This window comes from Podarcis gaigeae (assembly GCF_964106915.1).
Source record: "Podarcis gaigeae genome assembly, chromosome: 3".
Taxonomy (NCBI): Eukaryota; Metazoa; Chordata; class Lepidosauria; order Squamata; family Lacertidae; genus Podarcis; species Podarcis gaigeae.
This window is the reverse complement of record NC_139680.1, coordinates 25,123,495-25,139,928: the sequence shown is the minus strand read 5'-3', so window position 1 is coordinate 25,139,928 and position 16,434 is coordinate 25,123,495. Positions and strand designations below refer to the sequence as shown.

The 16,434-nt window shown below is 44.5% G+C and overlaps 1 protein-coding gene across 2 annotated transcripts; it reads left to right on the top strand.

Annotated features, from left to right (window-relative positions):
• Positions 1 to 2,350: 2,350 nt before the first annotated feature.
• Positions 2,351 to 16,359, top strand: ALKAL2 (ALK and LTK ligand 2). Of its 2 annotated transcripts, XM_083730914.1 has the most exons (6): positions 2,351 to 2,865; positions 5,215 to 5,549; positions 11,632 to 11,685; positions 11,782 to 11,862; positions 14,617 to 14,682; positions 15,730 to 16,359. In XM_083730914.1, exons 2-5 carry the CDS (start codon positions 5,279 to 5,281, stop codon positions 14,679 to 14,681), a joined length of 471 nt encoding a protein of 156 aa, XP_083587040.1. In that variant the 5' UTR covers positions 2,351 to 2,865; positions 5,215 to 5,278; the 3' UTR covers position 14,682; positions 15,730 to 16,359. The 2 variants fall into 2 exon arrangements, with proteins under 2 accessions (XP_083587040.1, XP_083587039.1); XM_083730913.1 differs by lacking the exon at positions 2,351 to 2,865 and having other exon boundaries at positions 4,837 to 5,549.
• Positions 16,360 to 16,434: the final 75 nt, after the last annotated feature.

The window sequence follows — 16,434 nt, the reverse complement described above, 5'->3', positions numbered from 1 at the left end:
TGCCACTCTCTAATAGTTCCAAGTGACTGTAAGCTACTTCTGAGCAAGTCACCTGTTGAGATTCAAAACTAGTACTTCATTTGACATCCACTTCGCACCTTGAGTGTACACCATATGCAGCCATGATTTACATGATCACATTTAAAGGACCCATGCATGTCTGTACACACACACATAGCAATGACTGTAGTTGCCCAATACAAACTACAGCTGATATGAAATAGGACTAGGCTTGGGAAGAGCCAGGTTCAAACTCTACTCAGCCATAATTTTGTAGGGTTCTTGTGAAGGTAAAAATGCGGGGAGAGAGTTACATATTCCATACCCTTTAGCCAGCTTAATTCTCTTGTAATCAAGTCAATAAACAAGCCTTTTCATGCTGTTTCATTCTGTTTACGTTTGTGTTTTATGGTGCGCTGTGCAAACGGTTGCTTTTTAAAACTGTCTTAAAATTTTGTGGTGTTTTAAATTTCAACTTTTAAAACTGGGTTTTCTATTGGTATCCTATGCCATGACTGCTGCTTTACGAGAGTCTCCTAAAAAGTAGAGTATAAATAAATGCTCATGAGAGAAGTGAAGATTTTCATATACCGTAGTTTAGTCAGTATGTGTCCCAAGCTATGAGGTGCTAGTTTTCTCAGGTCTTGCGTCTGTGGTGCCATTGTGCCGAAGCATTGGGCCTGAACCATTATATATTACTACTACTACTACTACTACTATTACTATTACAAAGGTCCATATAATAAAAGCTATGATTTTCCAGTAGTGATGTACGGAAGTGAAAGCTGGACCATAAAAAAGGCTGACCGCTGAAGAATTGATGCTTTTGAATTATGGTGCTGGAGGAGACTCTTGAGAGTCCCATGGACTCCAAGAAGATCAAACCTCTCCATTCTTAAGGAAATCAGCCCTGAGTGCTCACTGGAAGGACAGATCGTGACGCTAAGGCTCCAGTACTTTGGCCACCTCATGAGAAGAGAAGACTCCCTGGAAAAGACCCTGATTTTGGGAAAGATGGAGGGTACAAGGAGAAGGGGACGACAGAGGACGAGATGGTTGGATAGTGTTCTCGAAGCTACCAGCATGAGTTTGACCAAACTGCGGGAGGCAGTGGAAGACAGGAGTGCCTGGCGTGCTCTGGTCCATGGGGTCACGAAGAGTCAGACACGACTAAACAACTAAACAACAACTACTACTACTATTACTATTCATGAAATTTCTACGCCACCCTTCATCCAAAGATAGTGCTTAATTTTTTTAGAAAATAAAATGTGTGTCGGGTTTCAAAGTCCTTTAAGCTCTTCTTTTTACCATTAGGTTGTGTGGACAGGTGTGTGGGTCAAGGACAAGATGAAATAATTGGGAGCCTGAGGCAAAAAATAATAATAGCCATCCAAATGGTACCCTGAGGAGGCAGGAGGGCAATACCAATGAAGGAATTGCTGTCTTCTAATAGTACCCTATTGTCTGAGGGTGGCCTGCTGTGATTTGAAGGCACTCTGCAAATGCTCTGAAGCAGTTTGGTTGATTATTACTTCACTTGTTTCTGAATTATTGCCTTATGTTTCCAACTGATCGCAGCCACTGAACACAACTGCTGGGGTTTGTACGCTGCCGACTTCCTGCCCTGCTGGTGGGCTTCCCAGAACCAAGCCCAGTCTGGCCTGTCACTTCTGAAGACAGGCCAGCAGGGTCCCTTGGTGGCAGGGGGTGCCAACTTGAATAAAATTTTGGGGTGGGGGTGGGGAGGGCAGGTAAGCCCCACCCCACATAATCGATCCATGACACTTTGCACACAAGCCATTGAAATGTCAACGCCCATCAACTGGGGAGTAGGCGGTGGCCCCCTCAAATATTTGGGGGGGGGGGCTGAAGGGACCTCTGCCCCTAGGAGTTGGCTCCTCTGCTTGGGAGAATCCAGTCAGAACTGTCTCCTGCGACATTATAAGTGGCAAAGGCTCTCTCCGCGTGGGGTCCTCGTCCCATCCGTCGGCTGTGAGGGACCCCCAACCGCACAGCCGCCCGCATTACAGATCCTGCCACAAGTAGGGAGGGGGGGAAGGAAGGAAGGAAGGGAAAGTCTCTCTTCTTCTCTCCGACGAGTGGGAACGGCATCGATCTTCTCGCTCCGGAAGATTAGATAATGTAAACCAAACCCGGCTCCTCGTCTTCGCACCCCGCCCTTTCCCGCCCCACCGAACGCCAAGCGCGCCAGGCCGGGGCGAGCGGCCAAGCCCACGAGCCGCTGCTGGTAATCCCCCCCCCCTCAGCTGGCGGGCAGTGATGCCAGAGAGATGCAGCCCGCCGGGCGGGCCGAGACGAGAAGTGCGCGAGGGAGGCTGCGCGCCCCGAGGAAACGGCGGGAAGCGGGCGAGCGGGCCGGGGTGGGGGTGGGTGGTTGGGAAGGGGGGCGAAATGAATATTTCAGGCGGAGTTTCTAATTAAAGAAACTCGGGCTGCTGAGCCCCCCCTTTCCTTCCTTCCTCCCTCCCCCCCCCCCCCTTGAGCCGGGGCTGCTCATTTTACGTCTGCGGGGAGGCAGCATAAGAAGGGACCGGGGCGGGGGAGCCGTGAGGGGAGAACTTCAGTGGCTGCGAGGCGACTCGAGGGGCTGCAGAGCGGGACTTGGGGGAGAGCCGGCCGTCCACCCACTTGCAAGTCGATACCGTCTGAGGCGGCGGCGGCCAACTCGCGGATACCCTATATAAGCCTCTATAAAAGCGCGGACATGGAGTAGGTGGCGGGAGAGCGGACGGCGTGCGCGCCGGGGAAAGGAGGCAGAGCGCGGCGAGAGAAGCGAGGCTCCGGCCGGCGAGGCAGGGACGCCCCGTCACGCACACCGCCTCAAAAGGCAAACGGAGGCAGGTAATGCTCCCGAGCGCTCAAGGAGCAGGAGACGACAGGGCGGACGCGCCCGGATGGCGGGATACACCGCGCGCCTCTCGCCAAATTCAGCCGCTCTCTGGCCGGCGGCGGCGGCGGCGGCGGTGTCCTTGCGCTCGGGCACCTCCGGAAGGTGTCGCTCGACTGGCTCGACTCGCCGGCACGGCCAGCCGATTCACTTGCTGAGCGGCGAGGGGAGGGAGCGCGAGGCACCAAGCCGCCGCCCGGCAAGCAGGAGGGTCGAGCTGAGAGGGCTGTGGCACTGGCGCCCCGAGTCTTTCTCGCGGGTGGGGAAGGGAGGAGGAAGAGGAGAAGCCGAGAGCAGCCAGCAGCCGCGCTTGGAACGGAGAGAAAGTCCTAGCCAAAGTTAAAGCGCTTCGTTGAAATCGCCTTGATTTCAACGGGTGGAATCCCGGCTCTTCTCTTCGCGAAATCGACGGGGCCGAGAAGTGTAGAGACAGCTCTGGCTGGACCGAGCCGCCTTTTTCGAATGAATGGGTCGCTCTCAGCCAGCCAGATGTTCATACCTCTCTTTCGCTCTCTCCACGCCGGACTTGCTCAGCCTGGTGCCTCCCAGATGCGCTGGCTGCGGAGAGTCGCAGACCTCAGACATCTGGGAGGCTCCAGGCTAGCGAAGGCTGCTCTTCCCCGAGCATCCGCAAGCCACGTGGAGGAGGAGGAAGGCGCGCCGGAGGGCCGAAGGGGCAGGCGCTTCCCAGACCCGCTGATGTGCCTGCGTAGGGTTTGGCATCCGTGGAGAAGAGGGGGTTTAGACTGGGTCGAGGCTGGGGGACCTGCGGCCCTCCGGATGTTGCACTCCAGGTCCTATTAGCCCCAGCTAAGGGATGATGGGTCGAGGGTTCAGCAACATCTGGAGGACCACAAGTTCCCACTCTGCTGGTCCAAAGCATCTGAGCCTGCGCGCGTCACATTGGATTCTCTGTGTATGCCCTCGGATGTAAGCATGTAACCACTTGATAAATTACTTGCCGAGCGAAGAGGGGAAACCCCGCCACATTTCCTCATCAGATTACAAATTAGGGGGAGCAAAAAAGCGGCCAAGTTCTTCTCGGATCAAAGCAGCCAAGTGCTTAGGGAGCGAGTAGACTTGATAGACAGCCGTCACTTGCGCCCCCCCGCCCCCTTGCAGAATGCCGTGAAAGCTTGCCAAACTTTTCCAGGCAAGACTCTATTTACCTGCCTGGCATTTTGCGCTTGCTTCTTGCTCCCCCCTCCCTCGGACTGCCTCTCCTTACGCAAAAACAGGTTTCCAAAAGGAAAAGAGGAGGGGAAAGGGGGGAGGAATCCCTCAGGTCCTTTGCTTCCCCTAGAGTATGCTTTTCATATAAAGCCATGCCGATCTCCAATAGGAAGCAGAGAGGGGACAAGCAAGGCTGTGGGGCAGGCTGTTGAGTTGGGAGAGGCGGGTCTCGCCTTTGTTGCGAGGCGGGCGGGAGGAACCCGTGCGGCCCCAGTTACTGGACTTCATCTTCCATCACGCCCTGACCATTGTCTGTGACTGTCTGTGACTGATGGGAGTTGGAATCCGACAGCATCTCGAGGGTCCTCATCCCTGGTGTAAAGACTCCGGAGTAAAGTGTCACCACTCGGTGGCACTGCCTCTGGCTGAGAAGCATTGATTCCCACTCTTGGGGCTTCCCAGTTAAGCGAGAGGGGCGAGTAAGCCCTTCCCTTCGTGCAAGGCTCCCTCGCGTGCCAAACAAGCAAGGAGGAGTTTCATCGCTGGCGCTCAGGTCCTGCTTTGGAAGCCGTGCGCTCAGATGGCTGTCTTCTGCCAAGCTGATCTGAACACTCCAAGAAAGCAGCTCCTCTGCAAATAAATCTCTCCTAGCCCTCTGCTGCTTGTGGACTCAATGAGGGATAGGGCCATGCTTCTTCCTTGTTTTCGAAGCGAAAAGTTTATTGATTGATTGATCTCCAGGTCCCAACCCAAACAAAGCCCAAACACCATGTGTTAAAAGTATTCGATATCCATCTTCCTGTCCTAAGCAAGCGCTCTTTAACTCCGTGGCACCAAGAGCAAGGGCAGTGAGTTCAGTATCAAGCGAGTGAGACGCGAATGCCGCTGGGGAATTCAATTGCCTTCTTCTTGCTACTAGATCCTACTTGGCTAAAGAGCAGAGAGAGCTGCCAGCTGAAGATCTGGGTCCTCCCCCTCTTTTAAGTAAAAAAAGAGAGAGGGGGGGAGAGAAGGCAGAGGTTAGAAAATCTGGGCACTCTCAGCTTGAAGGGAGAATAATTGCTTTAACTTGCCACTCACTGTTCGCGTTGATGTGACACCTGGCAGTGACACTTATCTCCCCTCCACAGCTGGTTTCAGGGAGTGGACTCGGAAAGTGGCTCCATCTATCCCTCGTTTGACCTCGGAAGCGCCATGGGCAGATTCCTGAGATCCCCTGCGTTGGTGGGGCTGGTGCTGGCCATGCTTTCAGCGGGACATTGCGAAGAGAGACCCGAATCTAGCGCAGGGCTGAAGGAAAGGCAGAACCTCTTAAACCTGATCATGGAGATCATTCAGGAACTGAAAAAATACCACCTGGAGGAGGACGAGGAGAACGGGGTTCAGTACAAACAAGACTATCTTTTGGACCGGAGAAGGGAAGTAGTACCCGATTATGGATCTTACTCAGAAGAACAGAGAGTTGGTAAGTCAAATAATACTACATTGTGTTAGAGAAGACGCTGCAACCTGTTACGTTCATTTTTCTTTTTGCGTTAAACTTTACAAAACGGAGGGCTCGGTCATCAAGCTGCCAGTTTGCACCTGAGAAATCTCGGGGGTGGGGGGAGGCTTGGCTTGCAAATTGCTCCAGTCCTTAATTGTACAGCGGATTCCTCAATAACCGCTCTGAAGGCAAACGCCAGACTAGCAAAAGCTCCCCTCGCGTTGAACGCGGAATAACCATGCTATGCCCTCCTTCAGCGATCGATGGCGCTGAAGAGCAAATTAATAGGTTGAAATCCGAGAAGCATCATCTAAAGGAGATCTCTTTGCGCTGTGTGTGCTCCGAGGCTCGCTAACAGTTCCTTGTCTGTTACTCTAGTCTAGTCAATTGCAAATCTGAAACTCTCCGAAGTTTCTTTTTAAAAGTTTTCCATAGTTCGAGGGTTCCCGCCCCAATAGACTGGTTTGCATCAGTATAAGGCAACCTTCGTGTGCAAATCTACATTTGATTACTGCTAGTCACTCGGATATCTCCCACAGGTTTTCTGCTTCTTTGAAGTTTCTTTTTTTCTAGATTTTATCTTGAAGGTTAAGCAAATTTAAATTGCATTGATTTTAATAGATGAGTGAAGTAGTTATACAGTTCTGTATAAGGGGCCTGAAAAGCACAGGACTGTAACAATATACTGATGAGGAGAAATTTACAACAAAGCAGGAAAAATATAATTACAAATGCAAAGTATTGTATTGAAGAATGTTCTAAAAAGTTGGCTGCAGGCGAGTTTTTGGTTGACACCTGGAGACCTCCCTTAGCAACTAAATTGCATTGGTTGAATGAATATTTTTCAGTTTCTCATGTGGAATGTTTTTGGGGTTGTTGTTTTTTGAAGTTATCTGAGGAAGATCTTTGAAGCAGGTCTGCTATCAGCTGTTTAGAGCAGTCTTCAGGGCAACAATGTTTGAGCTATGCTATTGTCTGCAAGCTTCGGGGAAAGGAACACTTTGCAATTGGAATGATGTTTTGTCACTTTCTGTAAACTTCTTATTAAGGCTACTTGTAGTCATACCTTGAAAGAGTAGCATGGCAGGTTTTTCGGCTGCAGTGCAAGCTGTACTCCACTCCTCATGCTTTATCAACCAGAAAACAACCTCCAGCTTGCAAGCACCCTTCCCTGGCTTTGAGACAGCCAACTTTTTTTTTTAGTCCCCTCTAGGTATCCAACTTGTTTATTTGCTGTGGTTGTACATTGTTTAACTTTGAAATCTGCTCAGATAGGGGAGATAGCTTTGTGACTGGCACAAGGGCAAACCAATCAGCATTGCACATAGCCCAGTCCTTAAGAGGGAGGTGCTTCATGACTGATACAAGGGCCAGCCCATCAGTGCTGTCCAAAACTGATTTCAGCTCCAAACCAGAGCAGCAGCTATCCCGCCCCAATTCTCCAAACAAGGCTGTGCATATACATAAGGTATGCAGAAAATGTGGCAGCATACTCATTGCTGAAATGTAAGCAGTTCTCTCTCTTTCCTGCTACTCTTCAGAAATCAATGGGGTTTGATAGTGCTTGTACTGGCTGGGTTTGTCTCTAATTATATGTGCTATAATTATATTTCTATGCCTGTGTTTTTGACACCATAAACATGTTTCTGGAAAGAAGTCTTACCAATGGCAAATTTTCAGTTTAAGAACTGTCTGTTTCCTGGACCAGAAATCAGAACTAGTTGCAGACTAAAAAATTAGCCAATTTTAGTCGTGCTTATATCACTGGAACTTTAATTCTTTAAAATCATACTATTTGGCTTAACTGGCCATTAGTTACTCTGAAACAGCATTTCTTTGTTGGGGTTTAATTCTGCTGTAAATTATTTCAGAAATTTGGCTTTAGACAATTAGACTACAATTCTGTGTGTACTTTCCTGGGGGTAAGCGCCATTGAATTCACAGGATTGCACTGTCAAATCTTATGTATAATAATAAAAGATTTGCAGACTACACTTGCAAGTCCCTTGAAAATGGGAATTTAGGCTTATCATAAATACTTGCCAATTAGAGCAAATATAGTTGATGTGCTGGATCCTGTTTGAGTAGTACTTAATCACATATTATATTGCTTAGGAGGCACCTTAGAGGAATGGGAAAGATTTAGACCACACCCCATGGGGGGCACTGAATTGCTCCCTCTCTGCAAGTAAATGGCTATAAAGCACAACAGGAAAAGAAAAGGGGAGATTCCAAAAGGCTGAAAAAAGTTATGTACTGAAAAACACCCAAAGTTCTGATGCATCTAGAACTTGGGAGGTTTTCCTTGAAAGAGTAATTGTTGTTGACAAAGTGAGAGTTCCTACAGAGAGTTCTCACTAAACACAGTACTCAAGTATACCATTGCTATTGAGCAGTGGGCGCTAAAATTTTCAGAAAGTGAAATTTCACTTGCAAGGGTTCCACATGCCTGTGTAGATTCAATCTATCTGTAGTTATTCTAATAAGATGCAGATCCTCCCTTCCGCTCCTGTCAGCCACTATAATATGCTAATATCAGCTAATGTTTAATAAGATTTGCATCCAGATCTAAACAAGCTCATTTCAAAGTAAATTCTCAAAGTAATAAGGTTGCTTGGGATTGCAGCTTTGGGTTGTATACAATACTGTGCATTCTCTGACTTAAAATGTTGAATTACTTTATAAATTTCCACAATTTTGCACAATATATGTGCAATATACACAATTCAGCTAGTCACAGGGAAAACAAGGAACTTTGCAAGACCCTGAAATCTAGGTCAGGTACCAGGCTTGGGTGGCCCAACGGTGCTGTTGATGGACAGCCATGGTGCTGATGCAGATTCCCTGTCTTGTGCTCCGATTGGGTCCTTCTGGCACCAATTGGCCCACCCCTGTGGGCTTACCCAAGAGCACCAACACTCTTACTTGGGGAGCAAAAGTGGCTACTAGTTTGAATTTGTGCCTGGTGGTCACCATTTAAAATTCGCTACACCGCAACACTCCAGAGCACCTGGCAAATTCTGCACCGTTGCATTATGAGAAATATAAAATGGCAGCTGCCCAGTACTGATCAGAATCAAACAAATGCCCACCTCTCCTAGGAAACCCACCATCACCAATACAATCGCTTAAGTGGCATTGACACTAATCAGTGACACGTACTGCATGAGGTCCAGGCAAGGTAAACATCAGCACCACTGGTCTCTCCCAGAGTGTATAAGCCCCAGTATCTGCCCAAGTGTGCTGGATGTTGACTCGTTAATTGAATCTGTTAGTTGAATCCGGCCTATTATGTAGAAGAAGCCTGTAAAATTATAGAATTTGTTGTTTATTGTGCTGGATATAGGTCAGAGTGTTGGTCTCTCTGCTACATGGAAAACACCCCTTCACACAGTAAACTGGCACATTAAGAACAATCATCTAAATTTCTCCCTGTACAAGATTTTATTTTTTGTTTGTCATGCAGGCGGATGAATGGTTTTAAATATATATATAAAGAGAGGAGCACTCAAAAATATGATTCCAGCTGCAGTTTGAAATCATAGAATCCATCACAGTCTGCATCAGCCTTCCCTAACATGGTGCTATTCATGTTTTGGACAACTTTCGCGAGGAATGTGTTAGAAACAGATTTCACACTGAAAACCTGCTTAACTAACGGCTTGAGCTTGATGTAGAACCACTGTGCAGCACATAACTGGAGCACAGCAGCTGAAGTAGAACCTGTTCTAATCAAAATAAAACTGTGCTGAAGCAACTTGCCAACTTCTGAAAGGCTTTTCCCCAGCAGTCTCGCTATCATTGCAAGGAACTACTAGCCAGAACTCTACCTATCAATCATCTAATGCCTGACTGTCCCCTGAGGGACTTTTGAAAGAAATGTCTAAGCAATTAATATGGCACATGACACAATTAGGTCAAATATTATAAGGTCAATTCAACTGAGCTTGGCTATGCTTAGAAGTACTGTAAATAAATGGTGAATTTCGAGAATGTCTAAAACTTATGAGTGAATCAGATCTGGTTGGAAGTAGTTCTGACTTTAAATGCAATAAAGAGGTCCCACGGGAATTCAAAGGCCACTTAGGCATTCATTTATGGTAAAAAAAGACAAGTGTAGCATTTCATGTGCAATCAACACGGATGTCTTAATGTAAGTAACAAAAAGCAATAAAATGTGACAGTAAATCAAGGAGACAGCCACAAGGAGCTAAAGAGGATTTCAACGAACTAGTTGCATTCCCCTCCATTTAATACAGGATGTGGGAAAGCAAGCCACATGAGTAAGAAGCAAGTAGATTATGTTGTCCTCCCTTACAATACTGTGGTTACATTTCCTGAAAATATTCAGTCAGTTTTCAGACTGTGCTTGATGAACATTTGTCTGTCCTGGATAACAAAATGCAATTATTTCAGAAGAATTGAGCTTAGGAACTAAATAGGACACTACAGATTCAGTTATGCCAAACTCCAGGTTCTTCATTATGGGTGTCTATAGTTCTGCATAAGTACGTGTACTGTCATACCTTGGATTACAGATGCTTCAGGTTGTGTGTTTTCGGGTTGTGCACTGCGCCAAACCCGGAAGTACTGGAATGGGTTACTTCCGGGTTTCGGGGCTCGCGCATGCACAGAAGCCCCAAATCGCAACCTGTGCATGCGCAGACGCAGCGCTGCAGGTTGCGAACGCGCCTCCCGCACAGATCACGTTCGCAACCCAAACATCTACTGTATGTGTAAAACCATATAATGCAAAATTCTTTGTTAACATGAACATGGAGCAACAGCTGGTCTCTGACATGTCAGCAGATTTGCATGTTTTACTGACACTCCCATTAATCATCACATACCCAAGCAGTGGCACCTGTGTTTCAACAGCTCAACTCAGATGCACAAACATGGCGCCGTCTGAATGTCTAGGAAGGTGACTCGGAAACTACTAGTCCAGAATGTGGCAGCTAGACTGATGACTGGGAGTGGCTGCCAGGATCATATCACACTGCTTCTAAAGGAACGTCATTGGCTCCCAGTATGTTTCCGAGCACAATTCCAAGTGTTGGTGCAGACCTTTGAAGCCCTACATGGTCTCAGCCCTGTACACCTGAGGGAGCGTCTCCACTCCCACTGTCTAGCTCCAAGGACCTTCTGGCGGTTCCCTCACTGTGAGAATGAAGTTACAGGGAACCAGGCGGAAGGCCTTCTCAGTAGTGGCACCTGCCCTGTGGAACTCCCTCCTGTCAGATGTCAAACAGATAAACAACTATATGATTTTTTTAGAACACATCTGAAGGCAGCCCTTTATAGGGAAGTTTTAAATATTTGGGTTTTTTTGTGTTTTTATATTCTGCTGCCCAGAGTGACTTGGGCAACCCAGTGAGATGGGTGGAAGAATAATAATGATAAAGATAATGATAATGATAATATTAGGTGTTATGCAAACTAACAAAAGATGTTCATGGACTTGGAATTTCAAAATGTAAGGCACATTCATATTATTCAGTTAAGCTGTCCTGTTTCCTCCCCCAGTTACATCAGAAGAGCTAAGCCAGGAGCAGCTAGAAGAGCCATGGCATTCTTTCTTGTGAAGAAAGAGATGGGCAGCCAGAGTGGAATCCAATGTACCACTAAATCCCTTAAAACTTGTACATACAAGAGCTGCCTAGAAGCGAGAAACATTTACATTTGGAGTAGGACAGAAGCTGACTGCTTTTGCTCAAAAGCCATCCCACTTGATTTCAATGGCACTTGCTTCCCAGAATTGTGAACAAAATTAAATTCAATCCCAGCTGTCTTTACTCAAAATGTTACTGATTTCAGTGGGTGTTCAATGCTATAAACACTTGCTTAGGTGTATCTAGGTGGGTTGTGTGTTTTTTTTAGAACATGAGAATTTTAGAACATGAGAATTTTACAAAGGGCAAATAATGAGCCTACAATTGGTTTTTAAGATCCATGCAAATGCCATTGCCTTTTTCAACCAGTTTAACATCTTAAAATTAGCTGGAAGCTAAATGAACATGAATGACGACTCTGTTACAATGTCCTTCATTCCTTTTAACAGAAATAGTTCCTAGAGATTTGAGAATGAAAGACAAGTTTTTAAACCATTTAACAGGTAAGCAGAATTTAACATTCTATCATGGTACTTTTGTCTGTAATTATCCTCTTACGCTACTAATTCAACTGATCCACTGCTTCTTTTCTCCCCCAGGTCATCTTTATTTTGGTCCAAAATGCACTAAACACTTTCATAGACTTTACCATCATACAAGAGACTGCACCATTCCTGCATGTAAGTGCTATCACCCAAAAATCCATTGCCAGACATTTAATTTAGTTGCATTCAATAAAGAGCTGTCTTCCAATGCAATTATTATTCGGTTTATTTAAGGAGTTTGTGGAATTACAGTACTTAAACAGACTGCTGTATAATGAGACTCAAATGTAAATATTCAGGGATGTACTCAACTCGCTTTTACTCAAGAGTATATGCACTGAAGTAATGGACATAAGCTAGTCATGGTTATTAATTTCAATGGGTTTGTTGAAGACAACCAGCAGTACCTATAAGTGTGAACTATGAGTTTCATCTTAAATTTCCTAAGCATAGGGCAACATCCAGCATCATGTGAGCAGACTTCTCCCTACAGATCTGCTTCATAGCGTCTTCCAACCACCCAGAGCAGATGCTGGGAGTTTGCAAGTGGGAGAACCCATTCTGTCAAGAGCAGTCATTCTGCTGGCAGACAGACACTGTTGGATTTCACCCACAGAGTTGCAACCCATGGGACAATATTTTAAGTGCAATTGCTGTGACTCCTCCAAGAGGTCTCATGGCTTTAACTATCAACTTAAAATATACTTTCCGCAGGCAGTTCAAATTTGTATGCCAATTATCTGTCAACTCCTTTGCCTTTGGTTTGCAATATAGTAACTTGGAACTTAATAGTACATCAGATAACAGACATTAAAGAATAAAATCTGGGTTTGCAACACTGGGAGATATATATATATAGAGAGAGAGAGAGAGAGAGAGAGAGATGCGCAAGCAGTTAAGAAGTTGTTTAACTGGCAGAAGTCACAGCTGACACCAATGTCACACTTTAAAATGATGCATTTCCTTACATTCTGGGGATTGGCCAAAGCCAAAATCGCATATAGTCAAAACACACTGGGTTCAATGGCGGGTGGGATTGCCAAAGTCATTTCACCAAGAACCCTGGCCCCTTTTTATTTTTCGTCATGCATGTGAAGCTGAATGTGCACAAGTTAAATGCCTGTAAATTGCAGGCTTACTGTACACCCATAATCCAAGAGCCTAAGAATGATAACTATGACTCTTAACTATTGCATTTGAGTTTCCCCCCCTAACCTATGGACACCATTGGGGGGGGGGGAATAGTAATGAGGCAACACTAATTGAACAGTTCCCATCCAGCTGGTTTTACCGTTGCACATCACTGCTTGGGCTGCTGACTAGTTTCTCAACAGATAGTCCTCTCAACAAATTGCTGATAGATTATATTAGTGTGATATAGGGAGGAGTACTTAATGGTGCATCTTTAATGTCTGTTACCCCAGTAGCCTTAGCCTGACTTGACAGCCATTTAAATGCCTTGACTCACATTTTGATTGTTTATTCTTGGCAGCTGTGCATAAAAAAAACTACTTGCATGTGCAAGTCAGACACATGTCATTTGCTGTATTAGAGAAAATTACTAATTCTACTGCCAATCACAGAAGAATTAATTCCCTTACTAGATTAACTGTGTTTTTGTAGTATCCAAAAACCATAACAGCAGGGCTTTTACACACACATTAATGTTTTGACCTTCAAAGTAGGTTGCAGAACGATTTAAGTCAAATGTGAAGGCTCACAAAGTAGTTTCTTTTCAGGCTGTAGTTCACATAAAATTGATTACCTGAATGAATTTTGCAGGTATACATCTTTCATGAGCTTTCATGAGCTTAGTAGTTTGATAAGCAGCCTAAAAGTTTGATCCTTGTCATTAGATTTTACAAAGTCTAGAGGTTTCACAAATTGCTCAGCTTCAGACAGTAATATGAACAAGCCTTTTCTCTGCACATGCAGTCTCTGTACGCAAGGCTCTAATTAACCAGTTTTCCATTTCATACTGTGCTCACCAATTTTGGAACAAGTCATGATATTAAGCCATGGTTTGAAGCTGTGATAATATCCTAGCTCAGATGAAATGAGAAACTACAGTTAACTGAAGACTTTCTGATTTGCTTGCTTACATCAGAAATGGGGAAGCAAAGGACCCGTATGCATAGATCAAATCCTTGCTCATGTCTTGATTTATTAACCTAGAGATATGATTATCTTACTGTGGCCATTTCATTGTCCCATATTCAAGCTTTCCACCAAGTGTACATGTCATATGAGCTGGGACCAATCCTGACTGATGTATATACAGTAGCAGATACAAGTTGGCAATATTCACATTATTACATTTTTGTACACACAACTAAAATGTAATCTGTGGCTCAAATAAATGGCAAGAAATTCAAACTGAAGGTGAACAGTGCTCTAGTTTTTATCCCCTTCGAGTTTTCAGCTTCAGATTATTATCAGTCTTTGCTAGTTCATTGTTAGTAGAAAATGAGAATTTTCATTTTATGGAACGAACACCACAATTTTATTTGCTATCCTGCATACCTAAGCTGTCCAGGCATGCATTGCAGCTATTTCTCCTGTGCATGTTCATAGCCATGGGAGCGAACTGTTTACATGTGCACGTCCGTTTCTTCTTGAGAGGTGCTTTCTTCCAGGCCAGTCTGCATAGCATTATACATGCAAAAGCATATAAAATCCCTTTAAAAACTAAAAAAAATCTCATTTATACAGCCAGATTTCTAAGCAAAGAATTCAAACTTATAACTTAAAAATAAATGGTTTCAAAATGAATTGCAACAGGCTTGCAGTTCCTTGTATTACCTTACGATAATAAACTTTTTTAAAAAAAACAAACCCTCAAGTTATGCCGGGTTGTTTGTTAACTTCTATTTATGATCTTTTCACTAGACTATAAAAGATGTGCCAGGCTTCTTACTCGGTTGGCAGTAAGTCCAATGTGCACGGAAGGATAAGGTAAGCTTTTTGAAAGGACCAATTGCACACTGCCTGTATATGCATAGCAACATCACCATTGTGGATTTGATGCAATTAATGAGCATTGCGCAATAGCTCTTTGGAGAAGGTATTCCCCTTTCAGAGAGAATGGCACAACGCCCTTCACTCGGCAAAATACCAGCCATAAATAAAAGGATACCCCCTACTGGAAAGCAGCATAAAGACTCTCAGACATCAAGGGTGAATTCATAGCTGTATGCAGTTAGCAGATAGTGAAACAAAGCACATCCAGGCACAGCTTATTTTCAGGGGCTGAGTCAGCATCTATGTATTGACACTGGGTCTCTCTTTAAAGTTACAGGTTGATTATGCCATATTTGAATGCAGCTTAAAAATATACATGTAGGAGTGATTAATGTATCTATGATACAGTTATAATGTAGTTGATGCATGAACAAACACGTTATGTGCATTCAGCTGAATCTGTATCCAAAACTGCACATTTCTATTTCACTGAAATACCAATTTAACAACAGTAAGCAACATCAGGAATCAAAACCAATTCATTTCTCTTGGAATCAACGCGGAGATTGAGATCCTTTTCAGCCCTTGTGAATAAAACATTGTAGAACAAAACAAACTGTACTTCGGGGTGAAGCTCAATATTCTTCATACTTTACTTGACTTTTCTTACTTTCCCATCATCTCTTGCTAACAGGACCAGTGGTCAGGGATGATGAGAACTGTAGTCCCAAAACATCTGGAGGGCCAAGTTTGGGGGTGCCTGTCATATAGGAATGATTGCCACAAGTAGGGAAATCAGTGTATTTAAGAAGAAGTAAAAATATATTGTTGCCCTTGGAGTACCCAAGAACTGCTGCTCATGAACTGTGAAGGCTTTAGCTCACTTACCTAAATCCCCATCCCTTGACAGCAAATGGTAACCGACCCAGAGTTTTAGTATGCCAGATTGTGCAGCAAAAACAAAAGTAAAATATTTTGCTCTCTTGAAAACCGAGAAACTAATATTTTGTGGTGGGCGGTGTTGTCTCATCTTTGCTTCAGATGTTACTACTATCAAAGGAAAAAGCTATTATCAAGAACCAAGAGAAGTGCCTTGGAAACCAACAGGGAAATTGAACTTACCATCTTTGTAACATATTCCATTGTGAACAAGAGATTTATTTTTGCAAGTTGATAGACTACTTCCCATAAAATCTTTAAAACATGTGTTTTCTATTCTGTCACCACTGTTTACAGATACACATTTTTTTCTGGTAGTTTTTCTACCATAACAATTTAAAATGTTTCATACTTTAAGGCCACCCTATATCAGAAGTGTTGCATTGCCAAAAAATTCAGTGAATTATCAACCTCCCAAGTAAGAACATGTTTCATTTAGAGACGTCATGGGACACTTTCAAGGAAGCCTTCCTGTGGAGAAGGTTACCTTTCTTGCTTATGGAATTCAAAGTGTTTGGTTACAAATGTTTCATAAATCTGTTATGGTGTACTCTTACTGAGTACAAACTGCATGCCATGTGGAAGAGACAAACATGTTTTAAGTAAAACCTGGATTCTGCATCCACTAAAATGCCATCTGTTTCCTGTACAATAGAGGTATGAACATTCCAGCTAAATGTGCAATATGTAAATACTGTAAATAACATACATAATAAAGTGTTGGGTTTATAACTTGGCTCTTCATCATTCTTCTTCCTACTTGTAGTAGGGAGAGAACTGCACTAGACCAAAGACATCAAATTCCTT